Source organism: Pongo abelii, chromosome 6 (assembly GCF_028885655.2).
Source record: "Pongo abelii isolate AG06213 chromosome 6, NHGRI_mPonAbe1-v2.0_pri, whole genome shotgun sequence".
In the NCBI taxonomy this organism is placed as follows: domain Eukaryota; kingdom Metazoa; phylum Chordata; class Mammalia; order Primates; family Hominidae; genus Pongo; species Pongo abelii.
The window spans coordinates 40,807,165-40,831,238 of record NC_071991.2 but is presented as its reverse complement, the minus strand read 5'-3'; the positions used below and the strand labels follow the sequence as shown (position 1 = coordinate 40,831,238).

Here is a 24,074-nt window from a genome sequence, read left to right as displayed (position 1 = left end):
TGGACAGCCTTCATGCTGTTGCCTTTGGGGCCTGTTCCAGGCTGCAGGGGAATCACACAAACACCCACTCTCCGGCATCCAGGGCCCAAAGTCCTGTGCTCATCTCTGCTCAGGGACAGTGTCATAGCTGGGTAGGGCAGGCAGGAGCAAGGCTATGCTTTGGACAGGTGAGAAGTTTTCTCCCCTAAACTGGCAGAGTGGCTGACACTTTTTGGGCACCAGGGTAGCCCTGAGAACAGCGTAAGGCTTATTACATGACTGTGTGAGCGATGAGGGTCAGGAGGCCCCACGTGGGTGGTCTGGAGGCGGCAGACTCCATGGAGCATGCCCCAGTGCCTGGTGTCCTGGGGGCCTCTTGGGGAACACACAAGACATTGGCCTGGGTGAGCAAGGGAGGGGGCCCTGGAATCTGTGGTGCAGAAGCCCACCGCAGCAGGACACTCCTGGCTCAGCAAAGGCAAACACGGACACACTCACCCAGCTGCCCGGCCACTTGACAAGTGCATGCTAGACAGAAATGCAAGCTTAAGGAGCTTTAAGACAAGGACAGCATCTTGGAACAAATTCTACCCATGGGCCTGTTTCCCCGTGAGGGTCCTGGTGTGGAGAACCTGCCTCCGTGCAAAGCCGTGGCTTCCTCACTTGGATGCGGTGACTGAGACTGCCCGGCTGCCGGTCATCTCTGCCACGCTTCCCACCCTCTGGGCAGGCCTGACACCCAGGCTTGGAGCGGGATTGCAGCTACAGGGCCCCTGAGCCCCTCAACACACGCACAAACCAGGCGTCGCAGGAGAGCTGACCCTGCCCAAGTCCCACCCACCTCTAAGAGCAGCCCAGCAATGCCAAGGCCGCTGGGGGGCAAGGACTCAAGTGCAGGTACCTTTAGCGTCTTCATCCTCTATGGTGGTGTTGGCACTGTCAGAAGACTCCTGAGGAAACACGGGAGGCAGCGGGTCAGGATGCGGCCAAGGATAGGTGGGACGTGGCTGAGGGCAGGTGGAAAGGGCTGGGCCTGTGTCAGCACCAGCCCAGGCTCTGAAGCTGATCTCTGCCTCGGCTGCTTCCACAGGGCTTAAAGGCCAGGGGCTCAGGGAACATGCCCTCTGGCGGCTGCAGGGCCCCAGTTCTGTGGACCTCATGCGGCAGTGACCGGAGAAGACATCCAGTTCTGTGCTGGTCCCTGGGAGGGCACCCCTCACCAGGGCACATTCTCACGGCAGCTGGCACAGGCTGGCGCAGAGTCCGAGGCTGGCCCTGCCACCCTAGTGCTGTGGCCACCCTGCATCCCCGACACATGAGGGCTCCACTTCTCCCAGCAAGATGAGCCTGGCAGAGAGACTGGTATGCTCAGCCGACTCTTTAACAAGAGAGGAAAACGGGCTTTTTGAAATTCCAAGACGTAAAACACAACGGGACTGGCTGGTTCCAATGAAGCAGCAGCCGGTGTCATCCAAAATACAGGGTGAGGCATTCCCAGGAGCTCTGCAGGTCTGCACAGGGCTCCAGGAACCTTGGCCTGGCCCCAGGCAGAGCACTCCTGTCGCCCACATTCCCTCAGGGCACCTGCCCCTCCAGGACTGGACGTCTAGTCAGGCCCCGGCCTCACCTCTCAGGTGGCCTTAGAGGGCAGAGGTGGCCCCAGACTCTCCCACCCTGCTCCAGGGCTGCTGCCCTTCAAAAGACCATCCCCCAGGTCCCCAGGAGGGCTGCTCTGCTCCTCAGAGGAAACATCTTACAAGGTCCCTGGGGGACAGCCCCCTGGTCTGGACACTGCCTGGACACTGCTCGGAGGCCCTAGACCAGAACTACGGGTCTTTCGGTGCAGGGTCAGAGTTCATCATAGCCCAGAAGGTTGTTTAGGGGTCCTGCAGAGAGCATGACCCACCCCAGACACACACGGGCCCCAGGGGCACCCATCTCCAGCTGCCAGGTGGAGAGAATGCCCAGGCCCTGGTGCCTAGCACCATGGGTGCCCCTTGGACCCCCTGGTCCCTGCCATGGAGAAAGATGTCTTCTGATGATGGGCTGGGTGGTGGCACTGGCCAGAAGGAAGTGGGGGTCCCCACAGAGGCACTCTGGGGGCTCTGTAAGGAGCCCAGGCCTAGGTGGGAGCTGGGCTGGAGGGCCGTGTTGGGTGTAGCGGCGCTGTTTTGGAAGTCCTGGAAACGGCTTGGCTGCTGGCCCCATCCCTCCCACCACCCCAGAGAGCCAGCCCCTTCCCTGGCCCCAGAGTGATGATGCCAGTGTGATGGGAGCTGATGGCCAGAGCAGAGAGGGGAGCAGAGGAGGGAGGGTCTGCTCAGCAGGAAGCACTGGGGGCCGCGTGAGGGAGGTGGGGTGGAGGACAGCCAGGAGGGTCAAGGATGCAGCTCCTGAGATGCAGGCCCTGCTCCAGACCTCAGGAAGCCCTACAGCCTGTGGTAGGTGGGACACGCGGAGCCCTGGTCTGAGAGTGTTGGCCACATGGGGACCGGGCGCAACTGTGCCAAGCACCTCCAGGGGCGCGCCTGGGGCCTGAGCCAGTCTGTCCTGTTGTTGCCCACGAAGACGGACTGGGGCCCTACCGTACTGCGGGGAGGGGCGGCCAGGGCCATGGGACATCTGCCCTCCACTCTGGCACAAATGCTGCCCCAGACCTCTCTCCTGGCCCGGAGGCTCCTGCCTGGGGAAAGCGGGAGGAGGAAAAGAGGGCAGTACCTTAATCCCGTCCACTGGGTTATGGATGACGGTGGTTTGAGGCTCCTACAGAAGAAGGAAGACACAGAGGAAGGAAAGAGAGGGAAAGTGAGAAGAGGAGGAAGCAGAGACCACCAGGAGGGGAACAGGGAGACAGAGGAGGTGTGGGTGGCCAGAGCCTGCAAGAAAGAAGTGCAGAGCAGAGTGGGGGACAGGGATGGAGGCGGCGTGGAGCAGCTGGGGAGGAGCCTGGGTCAGCCGGCAGGGATGGAACGGACAGGAGCTCTGTCCAGGCTGGCGGAGGTGCTGCTGTCCAGGGTGGGAGATGGACTGCGTGGGGCCCCGACAAGCTGCACAATGTGTGTGGGAGCCAGAGAAGCCAGGCTCGGTCTTGAGGGGTTCTCCCCACCCTTTACTGCCTGAACCCGTGCCCCAGCATGGTGGGGGGCACAGGTTTGAAGATGTCATGGGGGTGGGGGTGGCACATGGGATGGACAGGGTCTGAGATGGGGCTGGCTGTGAGGCTGGCACGTGGGCCTCCCTGGCCACTGGAAGGCCCTAGGTAGGCTGCACCAGGCCACCCTCCAGCCACGGCCTGGCTGCTCTGAGCAGCTCGCCCCTCCCAGGACCGCTCTCCTCTCCTGGGTCTCAAGGTGGCCATTTGGCAAACCCAGTATTCCCGTGGGCAGTCTGGGGCTGGCTCCCGAAGCCTGGCCTGGGGTTCTCAGGGGACACCAAGCCTGCTTGCAGCAAATCTGGGGACCTACGGGCCAGCAAGCCCCAAAGCTCTTAAGACAGCTGAAGAGACACAGCACAGTGCCCCAGCAAGAAGGCCGGCACCCACCAGCCACAACTTTACATCCTTGGGAGTACTGCTGTAGGGTTCACCTGTAGGAGCCCCCAGGGCAAGGGGCACTGACGGGCGCAGTCGGAGCGGAGCATGGTGGGGACCCCTCCCCTCCCCGGCAGGGAGCCCCTAAGTCCTGCCTCTCAGGCAGCCACAGAGCAGCACTGAGGGAACACAGACGGGACGGCAAGCCCCCCCCTTGGCTGCCACTGGCTTAGACACCTCTCTACTGCACCACTGTGGCCCCGTCTCCCCATGGCCGTGGAATGTGCCACTACGGGCTGTTCCCCCTGCAGATCCTGGCCCAGCCCCACCAAGCCAGAGCCTGGGAGTGGTCTGTGGGTCGGCCTGTTGAGGATGGTGGAGGAGCTGAGGGTGGGGTCCTGGTGGGGAGAGGGTGTCTTCTGCCTCACTGACTTCCTGAACACTCCTGCAGAGACATCCACAAGTCAACATGGGTGGGAGGCTGGGCCTCTCCCCTGCACCCCAACATATGTGGGTCTCAGCCAGGGGCTCCCCAGAGCAGCCCTAAACCTGTCTGAATTGGAGCCCCCCCCACAACAGTGGCCTCTTCTCTCCACTTCACCACCAGTGAGGGATGAGGGGCGGGGGCCATGCGAGTGCTGTCAGACAGGCCAGGCGGGGCCAGACCCCACCTTCACCAGGCCCCCTCTGACCAGCGGCAATCACACAGCCAGGGGTGTAGGAGGGGCTGAGAGGCAGAGTTTGAGGAGCTCAGTACCAGGGCGGCAGGAGGAAGAGTCCCTTTGGGGCTGGTGGCGGCTGCACTGTTTTTGGTGCTATTCGTCTGGGGCTGTGGAGAGAGGGAAGAGGAACCCTTAGGTGGGAGAAGCCCCTCACTCACCATTCCCTGTCCCGTGTCTGTCAGGGCATGGGGGGACGGGGACTCCAGAGCAGGAGCCCCAGGGAGTGGGGGTGAAGCTGCAGGCTCTGGGCTCCCCGGCACCCCGGCACCCCAGGGCCCGGCTGGAGCCTCACCTTGACTCCATCTGCTTTCTTGTTGAGTAAACTCTTGGCTGCTGCATGGGGAGGAAGAAGGTATGGTGAGTGATGGGCCTGGGTCTCGCTAAAGCACACCGCCACCCCTTTGCCTGACCCCACTCTTTCCCCAGAAGCAAGCCCAGGGTCCTGAGGTAAGTGTGGTTCCAGCACCCAGGCTGGCTCTGAGCAGGTCGGGGGCTGTCCCGTCACCCCAGGACAGCCCTGTCTCCAGCCTCCTCCATGACCCTGGGGCTCCTGCAAGCATCCAGATTTCTCCTCTGACCAGACCCAGAGATGCGCGTGGGTGCTGGGGAGCCCCCTTGGCTTCTGGGCCACATGCAAGCTCTTCCTAGAGGAAGGCAGGATGCTGCTTCCTCCCTGATGGGAACTCAGGACTAGCGGTGCCAGGTTGGGGTGGGGGCAGCTGAGCCAGCACCCCAGAGGTCATGCCCTCCCGGGCCCTGCCTTCCTGGGGTAGGGGTGGGTGGGCTTCAGCTGGCCGCCCACTCAGAGGGCCTTGTCCCAGCCCAGGTGCTCACCCTGCTCTCAGACCCCCGTACCTTGGCACCCAGGCCTCAGAGGTCTGTCCCATGGGCCCCTCGGCTCAGGCACCAAGGGCAGCCCTGCTCGCCCTCATTCCGAGCTGCCCAGCAGCCCTGGCCTTGGGGCCGCTTCTGTGCACTGACTGGGGCCAGCACAGGCCTTTCTGCCCACAAGCCCCCGAGGATACTTGGTCCCAGCAGCGGGGCTCCCGCCTCACCCAGCACTCCCCCTCAGAGGTCAGAGGGGCCTGGCCCCAGCCCCCAGTGCCCACACCCTCCACGGCTGTTAGGATTTTAATTACAGAACTAAAAAATAAAAATAAATAAATAAACAAAAGAGTAAGTCAGCTTACCTTACAGAAAAGGAAAGGTGAGAAGGGGAGGGAGTGAGGAAGGAAGAGAGAGAGAGAAAACAAGATTTGTGTTGGTTTGGGCAGGGGCGCAAGACTGCGGGCCCAGGACTCACAGGTCACCTGTCCTGGACCACGCTCACCAAAAAGAGCCAGGGCCATGCGGCCAGCCGGTACAGCAGGGTTAGAGAGGCAGCCAGGCTGGAGCCAAGGGCATGACGACATGGGCAGTGTGGGGATGCTTGCCCCCGGGCCAAGCCGGGAAGGAAGGTGGCACAGCAACCCCCCATCCCTCCTCCACCGCCTGGCTCCAGGACCCTGGCTGGCCAGGCCATGAAATTGGGTCCTCCTGCCTGGGGACCCCGTGCTGCCCATGCAGGCCTGGGTGGGGACAGACAGGCACGTTTCAACCTAGGACTGCAGCGCTTCTCAAATGGGATCCTCCCCCAACCCCAGCAGCAGCAGCAGCAGCAGAATCACCCTGTACAGTCATAAATGCAAATTCCCAGGCCCACCCCGCCCTCCTGAGCCGGAACTTCTGCAGGGCTGGACATCTGTTCCATAAGCCCTCCCGGTGGTTCTGACGCTGGGTGCTCCAGGTTGCCGTGGAGATCAGGAGGCTGCACCCCACAGGGCATAGACAGGCCTGGGCCTGCTGCCTGCTGACCACCCCCTCCCTGTCCAGATGCCCAGCGCTGCCTCCTCCATGGCCCTGGCCCCTCCTGGGCTCTGTGGGGACTGGGGTCGTGCCTGCGCAGTGGCTGCATGTGGCCCTGTGGACCCCATGTGCAGTGGGCACACAGTTTCTATTCCCAGGCTCCCCTTCCTCACAGATCTCTTAACTCTCAACAATTTTGTATCAAGCCCAGGAGTCCCTCCCAGGATCCATGGAGAAGTAGAGGAGCCTCAGGCATCACTCTCCCGTCCCCAGGCCTAAGGCCCCACCTGGTAAAGCTGCGCACAGGGCCACCTCCTTGATGTCCCAAGGCAGCCCTGCCCAGTGAGTTCCCAGGACCAGAAATGCCGACTGCCCATTTCCCTATAGCACAGACTGAAAACCCTCCCCCTCGCTGCGGCTCAAATCTGCTTCCCTGTAACTTGCTGTGGAGGGAGAGTCCCAAAGACTCGGAACTCAGGGTTCCAGGACCCCCATAGCCCCCTCTCCTGTCTACGCATCCCACCCTCTCAGCTCCCCTCCCATCTCCAGTACACACAACTCATCCCAGAAACACCTGCCCAGTGCCAGCCAGCCTGAGGCTGCAGCTGGGGGATCCTGTCCTTGCTGGTGACCAGCTGCCCGACACAGCTGGGGGACGGGCTCCTCCTAGGAGCCTGAGGAAGGAGGCATCCAGCCTCGCCTTGAGGACATTTGTCGTGGGGAGCTAAACAGGCAAGGAATGGACCCAGTCCCTTCCAGAAACACACATTTCAAAAAGCTGTGGCCAACTGAAGCAGGCAGTTTCAGAAGGCTAGTTCTACCCCACCCCCAAGGGGACAGCCAGGCACGCAGCCTCCGCCAACCCAGCGGCACTTCCAGCCAGGCTCTGCATTGGAACCGGGGCCAGCATGTCACCCTAGGCAGCAGCAGAACTGAGCTCTTTCCCCGGGCACATCCTCAGAAGATTCTCACAGGAAAGGAGGCACCGAAGTTAGGCCCATCGGCGGGGCTGACAGAGACCCGGGACAGTCCTTGGTACTAAGAGGGTTCCGTTTAGATCCCTGAGTCTATCAAAACCTGCATTTCCAAACTGTGCTACTGGAGATGTACCACAGCAGCAGTGGGAAATAAAAAGACAGAAGTTCACAGTCCAGTGGGCAGCAAATGCCGCGTACAAACCAGCCCTCCTCGAAGGACTCAGGCCGACGCTGCCGTCAGAGCTCTGGGAAGCCCTGCAGCAGACGTCCCTGTTGTCTCAGTCAGTTCCCAAACATCCTTCCTTGTGAACCCGCTTTTAAAACAATCGCTTGTGCACGCCTTGGGCGCAGTGTGGGGTGCATGGGCCCGGCCCTCCTGAGTGCATGGCTCCCGGCCAACCATTTTTTGGGGGGCTGCTCATTTCACATCTCTGCCTGGGACTAACTCCAGATTCACCGTGGCCAGAGTCTTGTCAATGCCCATCTACGCTAGCGTTCAAGGGCATGGGAACTTCCTTTCTGTGTCTCAAGTTCAAAGCATGCGTTAGGTGCCGCAGGAGCCCAGGGTAGGCGGAGCAGTCACAGGCATCCCACACACCTGGGCTGGGGGTTCTGCAGGCCTCTGTGGGACAAGGAGAGACCCTCTGCCCTCCATCCTGGGAAGGCACTGCCCATTCCCAGGTCTCCAGGCCGGGGCAACTGCTGCCACCCTGCAGCTAGCTGGACACTGGGTCTCCTATGCCCTTACACCCGATCAATGCAGGAGAGACCACAGAGGCCAAACTGAAGCACACTCGACAGACGGGGTCTCTCTGCGGGCCGAGGGGGCTATGCCACATGGGCTGGTACCAGACTCTGACCGGATGGTACCAGACTCAGCTGCCATTGGCAGAGAACTGAGCTCCATGCTCACTGCTGTGTGATATGGCTGAGCTGGGCTGACCTAGCAGGATGGGTGGTCCTCTCAGCCCTGCCTCTGCCTTGTCCCCTTAGCTGGTCACCCAGGACAGCCATGCTGGGCTCTGTCCACATGCACTGACCACCCTCCAGGACAGAGCTGCTCTCGGCGCCCAGGGTTGAGCCACACATGCAGGGCCTCATGCACCGTCGCCCCACGTTCACTTGCAGGCAGGCGGGCATTGCAGCGGGAGCCCCGGGCACAGGGCAGCGTAGAGGCAGCTGTATCTCAGCACTGTCCCCTGGGCAGCAGCGCCTCCCCAGAAGCCACTAGCCTCACCCTTTTCTAATCACAGCCCCCCTCCCGCCTGTGCTCTGGAAAGGCCTGTCAAATGAAGCAGACGCGGGAGGGCCCTCCCAGGGTGGTGCCTGCTAGACACGTCCACTGGGCTCATGGGAGGAGAACAGAGTGCCCTCCCCGAGGACGGCCTGGGCCTCCCCAGGAGGAAGGTTCTCTGGCTGGGAAGGCCAGGCTGCTCACCCTGTGGGTCATGAGGAGGCCTGGGGAAGGCAGTCCCCAGCACCCCGGAACCTCTGCCTGGTCCCCAGCCCACGTTGGAGGCACCGACAGGGAACTCTGCAGCTCAGCCCAGGGAGGATCTGGGGTCACCCCTCTAGCCCTCTGTGTTCTGTGGCCAGGCGCTGTCAGCTTGGCCTGCCCTAAGCTCTTACCAGCCTTCAGCTCAGGCTGGAGCTGCAAGGAGGTCTTGGGGTCACCTAGCCCTCATGGGGTCTGCCCGTGGTCACAAGCCAGCAGGTGGGCAGAAGCCAACTTGGGCCTCTGGGCTCTGGCCCCGCACAGCCCAGAGGAGCAGGTGGGCAGTGCCGGCCTTTTCCCTCACAGGGTTTGGGGCCGGGTGAGGAGGACTTTGCAGAAACAACCCAAGAGGAAGCCTTGAAAGTCTCCTCAGGGTGCCTAAAACCCCCACCCGCTCCACAGCGGACTGTCCTGGGGGGATGCTCAGGGCAGACATGCACGTGTGGGACTCAGCAGCACAGACCACCGTCTCCATGCGGCCCCTGAGGGGCAGGGTGTGGGTCTGCCCCGAGGGCCTCTGCCTCTCTGGCTCTGCTCCTCAAGGCTCTCCTTTCAGGATTCAGACCCCCCAGCAGCAGGCCCAGTGGCTCCCTGTGGGGCCCAGGCCATTCTTAATGGGGGTCTCCAGACCCCCAGACCTCGGGGGCCAGGACCAGAAGGGCTTGGTGTAGCCCAGGGGTCACCTAGCCCAGCCCCTCCTCTTACAGGCGAGGAGCCTTGGGGGCTGCCTCCCTGCCCTTGTGGTAGGCTCTGCTGGGATGTGACCACACGGGAGCAGGGGCTCCCGGGGGCCTGGCGGCCTCTGGGGCGGCTCTGGAGCCCGGCCAGCGGCTGCGTGCAGCAGGGGGCTGCATGCTGGCAGGAGGGACGGGTGGGAGCGGGTGGGATGCTGGTCGAGACACATCTACCTTGTTCCACCAGCCCCATGGTGGTGCCGGAGGCCGCGGTGGACATTGTGGCCGGAGCGGTGGTCTGTCTGCCCACTGTTAGCACCGGGTTAGAGACGAGGGGAAGGGAGGGGTGGGCGGACACAGACGAGGGGTGGGCGAGGTAAGGGAAGAAAAGAGACAAAGGAAGCAGAAGAAGATTAGAGTTAAAGTTTAGGTGACAGATGGTTCCAGAATCCTTTGCTCAAGAGAGTGAAAACAAGATTGGACTGATTGACACGGAAAAGCATTTGCCTCCTTTCTCCTTAGAAAACCCCAGTGGGGGCTTCTCATGCCCGAAGGGTGTGGTGAGCACACAGCAGACAGGACAGTCCTATTAGTGTTGGTGTGACCGTGTGCACGCGTTCCCGGCATTACAGCATCACAGCAAAAGTAACAGGATGGCGGGTGGGGGGCACCAGATGCAAACGGACAACGAGAGAGACGGATCACAGACGCTCGCACACGGAGTGTCGGACGACGGAGAAGCCACAGGCACAGCTTGTCCAGACCTGGGCTGCCGGCTCCACTCCGGGGCTAACGTCATGCCCCGATGGGTCTGCCAGCGCCCTGGGCCTCAGGGGTCTATAACAGACCCCACCCCCCACTCACCCCACCCCCCCGCCAAGAGAACTTGCTTCCCAACCACCCATCCTGAGCAGCCGGGACAGGAGGCTGCAGCTCATCCAGAACTCGGAAGGAGGCCCCCCGAGCCTCCAGCATCACCCCGCATCCCTTCTGCCCACCTCCCGCACAAAACACAATGCTCAGAGCACTCAAAATGACAAGGAGGCCACACAGATGCCCGACAAACGCCTGGACAGACACACACGATGCTGTGAGCCCCAGTGGGGCAGCACAGATGCTCGTGTTCAGGGGGTGGAGGGACACAGACCCAGCACGAAGGTGATGGCCTCGGGGGGCTGGACCCTGTGGTATCACCCAAGGAGGGAGCCCAGCGGGGCCAGGTGGGCAGTGGGTCTCAGAGCTGAGGGCAGACGCCAAGGGCAGGCCTGCCGCAGAGGAGGATTGGAGAGGCTGGTGAGGAAGGAGGCGCTCTCCTGCGTGGGCCAGCAGGGAGGGGGCAGCACCTGTCTCCCTGGAGAAGAAAGGCTCACCTGAGAAATTCCGTGTGGCCAGCATGGTGGTGAGGATGGCTCCCTGGGGAGAGACACAGATAAAACCGGGGCTATCCCATCAGTGTTCCCTGCTGGCTTCTGGCCAGGATAAGACCCCTGTCCTCCTGCCCAGATGCTCAGCCTCATGGTCATGAGGCTGACATGACCTCAGCCTTCCAGAGGGGCAAGAGCTCCAGGAAGCCAGCAGCCGCACTGAGACAGATCACCTATTTCCAGAATTACACACACCCTGGGCCTAAACCTGTTGACCAACTACAGCTTCTAGCTGCTTCAAGACCCCTCAAGCCTCAGGGGTCACCAGAACAGCTGGTCACCATGGCAGCTCCTCTGGGGTCCAGATCCCTGACAGCCCCTTCTTTTCCTGACAGGCTCAGACAGGGCAGCAGTCCTGGGGCTTCCGGGAAGAACTGCTCAGAGACCAGCAGAGGGCAGTCAGGCAACAAGTCCCCATCCCGGAACCCACAAGTAGAGGGAATGCCAGCGTGCGGTCTCGGAGCCAGCCCTGGCCAAAGCAGACAGGTCGGATACCCTACTGGGACCCACCTCCCTCCCCGAACTCCCCCAGCCCACCCAAGACCAGTGTGTGTGACTCTGCTCTCCTTACCAAACCTGTCTGAGCCGGAAGCTTCGGACTTGCTTGTACTAAAGAGTGTGACTGCCAGAGGGTGCGTGCTGCCTGCAGAGCCCGGGTGAGGAGCCCACAGCGAGCGCTTCAGGACAGCTCCTCCAAGGGCTGCTAGGAGGTGGCACAGACAACTAGGAGGGGCCACACCTGGCCCAGGGCCCCTCTGGACTCGTTCCCAAGCTGGCCTGAGTTCACCTGATGCATCCAGTCTGGGACTTGCTAACAGTCAGTCTTGGGGGCAGCAGCAATCCCTAGGTCTGCCCAGACCCCTCCAAGGCCCCCCCCGCTCCAGCCCAGAGGGGCACAGAGAAGCATGGCCGTGCCTGGGACTAGGGGCCAGGGCCTCACCTTGAGCTTTCTTCTGGCATTGAACTTTTTCAGACACTCCACAGTCTCCTGTCTGTGCATCATGGATGCTACCGTGGAGCGTTGCTGTAGGGAAAGGGGTGGTCATATGGCGGCCGAGCCCGTCGCACAGGGGAGAGGCCAGGGTGGCAAGGCTTGCGGCACCCCGGGGTCCCCACATGCCAAGAGCCATCGGCTACCATTGCAGCAAGGGTTGTCTGTCCCCACCCGCCTGGGACTTCAAGACTTGTCTCTCCCTTGCCTTGCCCACTCTGCCCCTCATAGACAGGACTGCAGTTGGGAGGAAGGGATCACCTCTACCCTCTAATGCCCTCCAAGCGCCAGGCCTCACAAACATGCTGGTGTGTCTCAAGCCAGAGGCCACAAGGAGCACCCAGGGGACCCAGGGGAGCTCTTGGATGTCAGGAACAGGACCCTCTTGGGGCCCTCGCCAGGGAAGTGGTCTGAGGCCACCTCCACCAGGAGCCCCCTCCCTGCCATGGGCACCAAGAGCGACTCACGCAGACCCACGGGTGCTTCAGGGCCTCATGGGCTGTGATGCGCTTGGCAGGGTTGATGGTCAGCATCTGGTTGATGAGGTTTTTGGCTTCAGGAGTGACGGTGTCCCACTCAGGGGACGGGAACTGCAGAAGGAAACAGCGCCCCGGCCGGGCCTGAAGCCCCCTCTCGGGAGGGGCAAGAATTCTCCAAGGGGCTTCATCTCCAGCTACGAATCTGGGAGAGCAGGACCCAGGACCTGGCCACAGGTGGCTTCACCCCACTCCTAGCCTCTTCCCACGCTGCCCTCACCCGACCACACCTGGAGGAAGGGAGCTCATCAGAGAGGGGCTGGTGCACTCACGTCATAGGCACCAGCCTTGATCTGCTGGTACAGCTTGTGCTGGTCCTCGTCCCAGAAGGGTGGGTAGCCCACGAGCAGGATGTACAGGATCACCCCTGCGGATGGGGCCTGTGAGCACCGCAGCCACTTGCAGGGTGTCACCGTCCATGAAGCCCATGCCCTGCACCCTCACTGCCCAGCTCCTGTGGCCCTGGGAGGGCATTGGGGTCCCCAGCATTCCTTTGCCCCCACCTGTGCAGCAGACACTGGGGTAGAAGGGCACAGGCAGCCCCCCGACCTCTGCCCCACACCCACACTATCACAGGGATGAGGGTGACGCCAAGCCCCTCTGCTGCTTCCCACCTCTGTGGGAGGAGACCCCTGCCCAAGGACATGGCCCTGCCCACGGCCCAACAGCCCCTGACCTCTCTTCTCCACTCCCATCCACCCACCACACTTCTGGACCAGACCTCTGCTGAGCACAGGTGAGCACTGGGGTGCGCCAGGCTCATGTGAGCAATTCTAATCTGGGTGGAAAGGGGGCTCCCAGCTGTGTGGGCAGACCCCTGCCAGGGCAGCTCAAGGGCAGGTCTGACACAGATAAACCCAGATGAGAGTAAGACGTGCTGGCCACTGCACACTCCAGGATGTAGGTGGGAAGTCCTGAAACACCCGAGGCCCTGCCCCGCACCAACTCGGGCCAGGCCTCACCACATGCCCAAATGTCCACAGGCTTGCCATACGCCTCTTTACGAAGAACCTCAGGGGACAGGTAGCCTGGTGTGCCAGCGAACCCTAGAGAGAGGGGAAGAGGCCACGAGGGGCTGTCAGCATCACCTCCTGCCCTGCCGACTGCCAGCCAACACGCCCTGCCCCTGGCACTCACCAAACCATGCCTGCTGGTCCCCCTGCACCTCGATAGCCAGGCCGAAGTCTGCCAGCTTCACTGCAGCCCCTTTGCACTTGCTGGCCAGAAGCAGGTTCTCCGGCTGCAGGGAGGTGACCGGCACAAGGGTGCACGTTGTTTAAACCCAGAGGTGTTATGCGGGGTGGGGTGGGGGGTTACAGAACAGAGAAAACAGTGGTTTGCAAGAGACAGGTGCACAGGTCTGAGCCCTGCCCCCATGGTGTCTGCAGGGCATGGCTGAGCCTTCACCCCAGAGTCCCAGATGCTGAGCCTGCAACCCCACAGTCCCTCTGCCCCTGGGGACAGAGACACAGCAGCTCTGGCCTTTCAGAGGAAACTTGGCTCTCAGCCTGAGCTTGGATCCCCATAACCTGGAAGGGCGACCTGGGGGCCAGTTGGACCAAAACCTCAAGCTCATCCTTACAAGCAAACTAAATGTTCCCCACAGCCCTGGGGCAGACTGTGCAGTGGCTGGGGGCTCCCATGGCCCTCGGACTCCCACTGGCTGAGAGGCTGCAACAGCCCTCCCTCCCCTCCCTGTTTCCCACTCCTCAGGAGACATGGGATGTTGGGGGCTGCTTGAGGGGAAGTTCAGGTATTTCCTGCTGAGATGGTGACCCCCAAAGGGCAAGGAGAAATGCCCAGGGGCCTCAGCACTAGGGGCAGTCCAGGACATCCACCCACCAAGTCCCCCTGGCTCTGGTCATCCCCACTACATGGGGCAGGAAGGAGGCCCCTGCAATGACCCCCTGCCCTCTGGGTATCCACAGGTTGGGGGGTTACTCAGGCCCTGACACAGGGAGCAGTGCCCTTGCTCAAGCCAGAAGGACATCTGCTCCCTATCTTGCAGCAGCGGCCAAGGAGGCCTGGGGGCACTTGGCACTGAGGGCCTGAGGGGGTCCCAGGGCCACTGCATCCCATGGGACCTTCCCGTCCCAGCTTTCAAACCCCATCGGGCTCTGGCCTACCCATCAGCCTCACCATCTCCCAGCGGTGGGGTCTCTCGGCTGCAGGCCTTCCTTGTCCCTGACCAGTAGGGGGCTCCCTGGGGCCCTCGGGTCCCCTTGGCCAGCCTCTCAGGCCACCCCTTCGCCCTGGTGAGTGCCCCGCTGTCCTGGCACTGCTTCCATCTGATGCACTACCCTCGGGATCACACTGCCGCTTGATGAGCCGCCAAAAGAGACAAAACAGACCACTTCACCTACTTTTAACACTGGTTGTGTACCTCAGAGATCCTGAAATGTGAGAAAGTGGCTCCCAGAATGAATGACATATACTATCCCCATGTGGAAAGACTGCCACAGCCCTGAGCTGTGAGCGCCCCTCGGCAGAAACCCAGAGCTTCCTCGAAAGCTCCAGCCACGCCCTACTGAGCAGGTGGGATGAGGCCATGTGCCCCCTTGACAAGGCAGCACTGGGGGCTTCTGTCCCCCACCTCCACCTCCTCGTCACCTTGGGGGTCCCAGCCTGCTGGGGCACACGCATCCCTGTCCACCGAGCACCAACCCACAGGCCACTGGACATGGTGATTTTGCCAACGTGAGTGGGTGGAGGCCCCAAGCTCCCCGTGCAGCCACACGGAGAAGTCGGACAGAGGAGGGGTCAGTGGCTGCATTTCTCCACCCAGCCCAGAGCAGACTTGCTGCATGTCCCCCCTCCCCAGAGGAAACAGACCAGCAGTTCTTCCGAAGAGAAGGAGCGTTAAGTGAACATGGACCGTAGGAAGCACTTGGCAAGAAGGCCTGGAGGCTCCAGGGTAGCTCTGAGGCTGTGCCCACCCCTGCTAGGCCACCCAGTGATGCCCCCACCCTGGCTCTTTTGCAGCTCCCTGGGATGACATCAACTGCCCTCTGCTCTCTGCCACCCTCCCCAGTGGGGTGAGAGCAACCCCACTACTCTGCTGCTTCCTGGGCTGTCACGATCAAGGCAGTGGATTTCTGTCCAGGAGAAAAGGACATCCTGTCCCCCTCAACAGAAGGTTGAGACAGCAAGAATTCTGTTTGTCCCCCAAATTGGGGAGGAGGTACCACTGACCTCCACTTCTATGCCTTGGCCCCAGAGTTAACCAGATAAATCATGGGGTCTGGTAACAAAATGTCTGTGACCCCTCACAGGAGAACCGCTGAGTCCTAACACCAACCCATGTGGCCCCGAGGGGAGCACCTGGGGGCCCTCTCCTCCCAGAGGCACCTGAGTGAGGCTGACTCAGGTGAGACAAAGCAGGACATGCTTGGGATGCAGAGATGAGAGGGAGTAGGGGGTACGGTGGCGTGTAAAGGGTATAGGAGAGGGTCCCGGATCTGCTCTTGGTGTGACACTCTCCCCAGAGCAGCGCAAAGATCATCGATGTCCTAAGGAAAGGTGTGACTCCCATTCAGCATGAAAACCAATGGGGAGGTTGGTCTTAAATGCCATCAGCGTGATGGCCCCAGGGTCTGCACTGCTTGCCTGTCTACAGAGAAGAAGCAGGCTGAACCCAGCCTTGGGGAAGCTGGGGTTGAAGACGAGGAAAGGAGATTGGAAGGAAGGAAAGGGAGGGAGGAAGGGAGAGAGGGAGGAGCAGAGAGACAGCTAAGCTTCTGAGAGGCCACCCTGTACCCTGGGGGGTGACCAACCTTCTTCTGAACAGAGCCTAGAACTGCTTTGCCCAGACCTCAGCCGGGGGCAGCAGAGACTTGAAGAAAGGGCTGGGAGGACTTAGCAGACCCTGGCAAGTCCTGCTGTCACCACCCTGCTCCCAGCGGCGTCAGCCCTGTCACCTGTGTCCTCACCTGCCAGAGTGGAGTCTTGGTGGGGGCTCACAGTTAGACCCTGAGTGGACATTTGTTACTAGCTGATTTCTCTATCGCCCAGGCTGGAGTGCGGTGTAATAGGCTGATTTCTGAAGACTAACCCCTCCCAGCCCTGGAGGTCCGGAGGGGTAGGGAGGGCCATGTGCGGACACCCCCCCCAACACACAAGTGCACACACATGCACATGTACACACATGCCCACACAGACATGCACACACATGCATCATGCACACATGTGCCCACATGTACACATTCACATATGCACGCACACAAACATGCCCACACACATACACACTTGTACACACATGCATACTCATGCATGCACACAGTCCCCACATATGTGCATGCACACATGCCATATGTATACACACATGCACACAGGCACACATACAGACACGTGACCACTCATGCAGACATACACACTCACACCTGTAAGTGTGCACATACATGCACATCCCCGCACAGGTGCAAGATGCACACACAAGCATGTATACACACATGTGCACACACACTCACACAATGCCTCCACCCAGGCATGCACATATGTACACACGAACCTCCATGTACACACATATGCACACGCACACACACACTTCTATGCACATGACACATGCACACTTACATACAGGTGCACACACATAGCATGCACACATGCCTCCACATATGCATGCACATATGCACACCCTCCACACAGGACGTGCACACACATACACATGCACATGCATGCACACACTCCTCCATGCATGCACACAAGGACACACACACACATACACCTCACCCCTCCAAGCTCCACAGTGCCACACACTGTCCAGCCCCTCACACTTCCTTGTACACAGCATGCAGGTACAGACAACAGACACCTGGCACAGAGTGGGGTGTGGACTCACCTTGAGGTCTCTGTGGACGACCCCCATTTGGTGACAATGGAGAACAGCCTCCAGGATCTGCTGGATGCAGTGACTATGGCAAACAGCAGGTGGGTTAGTGCGAGTGGCCCTGGGGAGCAGCAAGAGGAGGCACTGGGGGCAGGGGCAATGGTGCTGTGTGGCCTGGGGGGACCAGGGGGACAAAGCGAGTCAAGGGGAGAGGAGATGCTGGCCAGGACGGGCTTCTGGGGCTCCTTCCTCACCTCCAAGGCCAGCAACTCTGGCCCTGGCCCTGCCTTCCCCTCTGGGCCCATATCTGCTCAGAGGGCATGGCCAGGCACACAGAAGTGACTTTCAAAGGAAACACCCCTGTCCCCAGGCTCCTGTTGGCCAAGCCTGACCCTAAGCTGGGCACCCTCAGGAGGGAGGCCAGGCTGAGTCTGTACCCTGCAAGGCAGGCTGAGGTGAGCGGGCCAGGCGAGCGGGCTGGAAAACCAAGGCAGGGAAGGGTCAAGGTGGCTGGGGGTGGGGGTAGGGGGCTGCCCTGGTGTGTGAGAATGCCCCAGGACCCTGCTCTGTGCTGGAGCAGAAATAATGTGCTTGGGCACATGTTATTTCATTTTAATAAAAAGTGAAACCTGCCTGGGCGCGGTGGTTCATACCTGTAATCCCAGCACTTTGGGAGGCCAAGGTGGGCGGATCACCTGAGGTCAGGAGTTCAAGACCAGCCTGGCCAACAAGGCGAAACACCGTCTCTACTAAAAATGCAAAAATTAGCTGGGTGTGACGGTGGGCAGCTGTAATCCCAGCTACTCAGAAGGCCAAGGAAGGGAGAATTGCTTGAACCCGGGAGGTGGAGGTTGCAGTGAGCCAAGATGGCGCCACTGCACTCCAGCCTGGGCGACAGAGGGAGACTCCATCTCAAAAAGAAAAAAAAAAGTGAAACCCAAGCTTCCACATCGGCTGGTGGCTGCCATGTTGGGTGGCTCAGTTCCAGCAGCACTAGGGGCATCTAGCTCAGCTCCCAGGGATCTGAGGGGCTGGGTAGGGGGCTGTGTGTGCACAGCACTGAGCACACGGAGCTTCCCCTTCAACCCTTCCTCTCGTAGTCAGGGAGGGCTGTTGGCAGAAGTCCAGGGCCCTTCCAGGCCATGACTGGCTGGGAGGAGAGGTCCAAGCTGCTCTCAGGCCACCTCCCTGACACCTGTCCTAGAGCACATGAGACCCAGGGCCACAGAGCCCCTGCACACACCGAGAGCCTGTGGCTTGAATCTGCTTCTGCCCGGGTGCCCCTGGAGCCCAAAACAAGCCCTTCCCCGGGGACAGCTCCACAATGCAGGGTGATAGCAGCCACCACCTCCGAGGCTGCCCTGCTGGGCCTGGAGACATTTGCCACAGGCTGCCGATGCCCACCTGCCTGGGGTCTCAGTCACCGCCCCACCGAGGGACAGGAAGACCCCCTCAAGACCCTTCTATCCCAGCCAGATCCTTGGGGACAGGAGGGTGACCAGGGTCAGCAAGATGAGTGGGCTTTGTTTTCCTAACAGCAAATTCAGAGAGGACACGGGAGGCCAGCCTTCTTCCTCAAATAGCTCCCACCCCTCTTGGTCCCATCTGTACAGCGTCAGCCATTGCATTAAAAAGTGAATCTGAGTTTCCTCCTGAAGAAATCCAGCCCTCAGAGTCCTAATGGGTGATGGACTCCTGAGGTGTGTGCGGTCAGGAGAAGCCAGGCCCAAACTCATGGGAGACAGCCCCTTGGTGGTGTCACTTCAATGTCACCAAGAGTGGGAACCACAATCCTATCTCCATGCTCCATATGCCCCGGGGTGTCCTGCCTTCCCTCCTCCCCGTGTGCCCTGGGGTGTCCTGCCTTCCTTCCTCCCCGTGTGCCCTGGGGTGTCCTGCCTTCCCTCCTCCCCATGTGCCCTGGGGTGTCCTGCCCATTTGTTGAAACATCCTCCCTTCTGCCTGGCCTACACATAGAGACTTCCTGGCCTCTTTTCTGCTCCTGCAACTCCCGTAGGGGGCTGTGTCCCTGAAGTCAGCCCATGACAAGCCACTATGAGGAGCATCTACTTCCCATGCTGCCCTCATCTGCCTGAACCAGCCCCTCCTCCTTGTTCCCGAGGGGGCCCAGCATCTGTTCCTTTGAATGGCCAACTGTGTCCTGGCAAGGCCTGTGAGCCTAAGCATGGCTGGCTGGCTGGGGTGGGGGCTTTCCTCTGGTGGGCAGACTCAGCCTCCCTGCGGGACGGGAAGCCTGGGCAGTCGGGGGTGAGGCTGTGGGGTCAGATATCCACAGCCATCCAGATGGGTCCAGATGCAGAGTGAGCTCAGTGTGGCCCTCCCAGGGGCCCTCCCAAGGGCCAGTCGGCTCCTTCATGCACTGCTGCGTGGTGTGGACGGTAGCAGTGCTGGCCAGATCCTGTGGTCAGTCTTGGTCCTGGTTTGTCCTGGGAAGGGCATAGATCTTGGGCTCCTCCTGTCCAACTGTGTGCACTGTCCTCCAGCCCATCCCCGTGGTCCATCACCTCCCTGAGGGCTGGACTTTCCTCTGCCCTTGGGCACTCTCCAGGTGGAGTGATGTGTGCAGAGCTTGTGGTCACCAGGAAGTGCCACCTCCCTGGACACCAACAGGGACTCGGCCTGCACCGCATGCACCTCAGACTACTGCTGAGGGCGAGAGCTGAACCTTCCTCGTCAACCTTCTTTCAGCCTCAGACTTACTGAGTCCTGGCCGAAGCTCTGGCTACGCCCTGTATCCTCCTTCCTCCCCAGCTGTCATCGCCCCCTGACTCCACAGTTGGCTCGCCCAGTCCTCCTCAGCCTCCCCTGCTGGTGGTGCAGGGCCCCAAACCAATGCCAGAGACGGGGACTATGGGCCCAGCATTGGGTCTGCACCTCTCCATGGTGTTCTTGAGGGTATGACGGGGACTTGGCACGTGTTGCTGAGATCAAGTCCGCCCCGTCCATTGTCACGCAGGCTCCAGACCCTGCAAACGCATGCTCAGGATTGAGTTGGCTGAGCAAGCCAGGGGTCCCCAAGACAAGGCTGGGCCAGGCTGCACCCAGCAGGGTAGGTGGGATGGGACAACCACCTGGCCTGGGACAGCCCATTCAGGGCAGTCCCCTGCACTTTAGGGACCTGTCCTCATATTGCCCTTGTCCTGGTGCAATCTGAGACCACGGCCCTTGGAGAATGTGAGACTCACAGTCACACCATCTTGTCTGCCCTCACTTTCTGTTAACATCGCTGTCTTCTCTAGGAAGGGCTGACCCCCTGTAGGTTTGTTTTTGTTTTTTCATGTTTTGAACAGTTTAAGATGTCACTTTTGTGATTAGAATTGTTCCCAAGAAGCATTTGGGACGTTATTCTCAGCCTGGGCTCTGATGTCCTCCCCCTCCGCGGACAGTCAGCATTGCACCAGGTCCCTTCAGCCATCTTTCAGTAGCGACATTGCTTTTTTTTTTTGAGACGGAGTCTCGCTCTGTCACCCAGGCTGGAGTGCAGTGGCGTGATCTCGGCTCACTGCAACCTCCACCTCCCGGGTTCAAGCAATTCTCCTGCCTCAACCTCCAGAGTAGCTAGGATTACAGGCATGCGCCACCACGCCAGGCTAATTTTTATATTTTTAATAGAGACGGGGTTTCACCATGTTGGCCAAGATGTTCTCGATCTCCTGACCTTGTGATTCGCCCGCCTCGGCCTCCCAGAGTGCTGGGATTACAGGCGTGAGCCACCGTGCCTGGCCACCACATTGCTTTTTAAGGTTTTTTTAAAAAATGGGTTCTAAATGTGTTGAACTTTGCTTTCCCTGTTTGAAGAAGACGTGGGCACCCTTCAGTTTCCCCATAAACTCCAAAATAAGACCCTGCTTCCGTCTAAGAGGAATTTCCAGCTTTGTTGGTTAGAAATGAGTTCAGAAAAGCAATGACTGTCCTGTTTCTTCTGGTTCCTTAGATGGGGCTCATCCAGAAATCCGTCAGCTGCTCCACGGCAGCAGCTCCTGGTCCTTGGCAGGTACCAGGCAGGGCATTAGTACACTTGCCCTGGCTGCGTCTGTGTGGTTCGGAAAGCACCTCCCTGCCTGGGTCTGGCCAGGAGGCCTCGGCCCATCCTGTCCCTCGCCTGTCCTTCTTTACCTCTGTCTCAGCACAATCCTGACTGTTCAGACATGGGGCTCCGCCTGGGGGTAAGTCAAGCTCTCTCCTTTGCTATAGTCCTGCCCCGAGTTTGTGGCTATGCTTGTGGGGTAGGGGCCCACGGGGGCCTCTGTCAGACTCTCCACCGAGCTCCACTGCTTGAAGGCTGAAGCTCACGCACAGAGAGCAAAGCCGCCGTGGCCCCAGGCAGGGCACGAGGCTCACCCAGAAAGAAAGGAGCCCAAGGCTGCTGAAGCCCGAGGAGGGTCCCTATGCTGAGGCTGTCGCTCCAGCAGGGCCAACCCAGGAGGGGCTCTCCAGGAGGCTCCTTCCCTCTCCATGTCCCCTCTCCCACTGAGCCTCCAAAATCACTGCCCGGATCCTGGCACCCTCTACAGGACGCAGGCCGTGTGCCCCCTCACTCCCCACAGTCTGGCTATGGAATGCCCTCCATTTGAGCTCCAAACCCTCAATGGAGGCAGTGGAGTTTCTAAGAGAACATCTCTTCTGGCTGGTTCCAAGGGACCCCATACACCAGGGGTGCCCTCCGCATTGGGAGTCCTGTGAGAGGAGATGGGGAGACCTGGGTCAGAGCAGGGAACACTACAGTTTGCTCTGGCAAAGGTTCCTGGAACCTGAACAGCCCGAGCATTTCCTGAGGACGAGAGAAATCCCTCACTTCTCCCTTCCCGAGCCTACCCTGAGGCTGCTCCAGACCTCGACAGGCCAGCTCTGCGGTCCCCCAGCCCACAGCAGAAAATCTGGGTTCAAGCATGTGGGACTCCTGCTGCCAGGCCAGGCACCCCAGGGCCGGCCACGGGGAGGGGCTGTGGGTGTGTGTGGGGTGCTGTGTGTCCATCAGAGACTCAGACTGAGGAGGGAGAGGCTGAGCAAGAAGTCAAGGCCACACCTGTGGATTGGGCAGAGGGGCTGGCGCTCTGGAGGGAACTGGCCTGGTGTGATGAGGAAGCCACACGCGACCCCTTCACCCCCATGGCTGGAGCTGCCCCATTCCAGCCTCCACCTGGGGCGGCGAGGGGTGCGGCATTCTGGGCAGGCTGACTCTCAAGCTGACCCCCAGATTGGGGGATAACAGATTGTGTCTCCTTCCCCAAACCTGATGAACACAAAGACTCCTAAACCACACAGGGCCAAGAGGGATCCACAGGAGCAGAGGGGGCTCTGGGGGCTGCAGGACATCAACAAGGAGGCAGAGGGAGCATAGGAGAGGGTGGGGCACAGAGGGGCAGGGGAGAGGGCTGGAGGCAGCAGGTGAGAAGGGTGGGAGTGAGGGGCCTGTGACGGGGCACGGGCAGGGGGTGGGGGTGGGGGAGGGTGGGGCTGTGGTCTAAGGCACTCCTGAGCCCTAGCTGTGGGGTCCCATCTGCTGATGGGAGGCTCTAGGAGGCCACACACCCCCACCCTTGCCCAGCATCTGTCCACCCCTCAGGGCACTCCACCCACTCCAGGATTCCACCTGCCCCGGCAGGTGTCTGGATGGGCCACCAGGGACCCTCGAGTCCACCTGGCCAGCAGGCAGGCAGCAGCAGGCTCTGTGACATATCTCATCCCAGAAGCTCAGAGCAGGGGGACAGGGCTCCGTTCCACTTTCTACTTTTCTTCTAAGTAGAATATAAAGGAAAACCTTGTCTTCCTGCACTCCAAGGGCACAGGCCTCTCCAGGCTGTTCTGCAAACTACAAAGTCCCTTCTCAAGGATTCTTAGAAAAGAAGCCAGTGTCCCAAACCCCACAGAAGTCTGGGGCCAAGAGACTCGCCAGCTCTGTCCGTCTCCCTGCCTGGCTCTAGGGGAGGTCCAGTGGCACCAGAGCTGATCACACTGCCCATCAGGGATGCGGGCCATGTCACGATGGGCAGTTTCCTACTGGTGCAGAGGCAAGTCACATCAAACTACTTCTGCTACTTTAAAAAAAATTCATTTTTCTGGATCAGAAAAGTAATACATATTCATTTTAAAAAGAGTTTTTTGTTTTTTTTTGGAGACAGAGTTTTGCTCTTGTTGCCCACCCAGGCTGGAGTGCAATGGCGCAATCTCAGCTCACCGCAAACTCCGCCTCCTGGGTTCAAGCGATTCTCCTGCCTCAGCCTCCCGAGTAGCTGGGATTACAGGCATGTGCTACCATGCCCGGCTAATTTTGTATTTTTAGTAGAGACGGGGTTTCTCCATGTTGGTCAGGTTGGCCTGGAACTCCCGACCTCAGGTGATCCGCCCACCTCGGCCTCCCAAAGTGTTGGAATTACAGGTGTGAGCCACCGCGCACGGCCTAAAAAGAGTTTTTAAATAGACAAAGATACAAATTTAAAATCATCCACAATTTCACCACCTAGCGAGGTCCTCCGTTAGCCTTATGTATGTATTTATTTTTTGGAGACAGGGTCTTGCTCTGTCACCCAGGCTGGAGTGCAGTGGCATAATCTCGGCTCACTGCAACTTTGAACTTCTGGGCTCAAACCATCCACCCACCTCAGCTTCCCAAGTAGCTGATGTGCATGTGTGCCACCATGCCTGGCTAATTTTTTTTAAGTTTATGGTAGAGAGGGGGTCTCATTATATTGCCCAGGCTAGTCTCAAACTCCTAGCCTCAAGCAATCCTCCTGTCTTGGCCTCCCAAATTGTTAGGATTACACATGTGAGCTACCATGCCTGGCCTCAGGTTTTTTTTTTTAAATACACATCTCTGTGGCAGAGCAGGGTGGGCAGAGCCCAGTGGGCAGGGAGTAATGCTGTCAGCTGTCCCTGAGGTGAGATGTACTGTTACGAGAGACATCCTTGTCAGGTGTCAGGGTGGCATCTGGCCTGGGCCACAGTAGGCTACCAGTGGCCTATGCTTCCAGGGACAGTGCCCTGTCACCTCCCCAGCTGACATCTGCCATCCCTCAATCTGGTCTCCAGCAGCCGGGCCACAAACAGCCATCTCTG

General features: G+C 60.1%; 2 protein-coding genes across 10 annotated transcripts in view; one reads left to right on the top strand and one right to left on the bottom strand.

Annotated features, from left to right (window-relative positions):
* Nucleotides 1-24,074, top strand: part of OGDH (oxoglutarate dehydrogenase) — a 481,925-nt gene that overhangs the window by 1,290 nt on the left and 456,561 nt on the right. The gene's annotated exons all lie outside the window — the stretch shown is intronic.
* CAMK2B (calcium/calmodulin dependent protein kinase II beta) overlaps nt 1-24,074 on the bottom strand; it is a 108,125-nt gene that overhangs the window by 10,904 nt on the left and 73,147 nt on the right. For 3 of the 9 annotated variants that reach the window (XM_024249751.2, XM_054559251.2, XM_054559252.1), the window contains 11 exons: nt 17,010-17,082; nt 13,310-13,412; nt 13,135-13,218; nt 12,445-12,539; nt 12,104-12,226; nt 11,586-11,669; nt 10,592-10,634; nt 4,523-4,563; nt 4,266-4,337; nt 2,698-2,742; nt 881-929 (listed from right to left, as the gene is read on the bottom strand). In XM_024249751.2, coding sequence (XP_024105519.1) covers nt 881-929; nt 2,698-2,742; nt 4,266-4,337; nt 4,523-4,563; nt 10,592-10,634; nt 11,586-11,669; nt 12,104-12,226; nt 12,445-12,539; nt 13,135-13,218; nt 13,310-13,412; nt 17,010-17,082 — 812 coding nt within the window. Of the gene's footprint in view, nt 1-880; nt 930-2,697; nt 2,743-4,265; nt 4,338-4,522; nt 4,564-9,455; nt 9,531-10,591; nt 10,635-11,585; nt 11,670-12,103; nt 12,227-12,444; nt 12,540-13,134; nt 13,219-13,309; nt 13,413-17,009; nt 17,083-24,074 lie in introns of all 9 variants that reach the window. The other 6 variants (XM_024249746.2, XM_024249752.2, XM_024249753.2 and 3 more) reach the window with 6 other exon arrangements.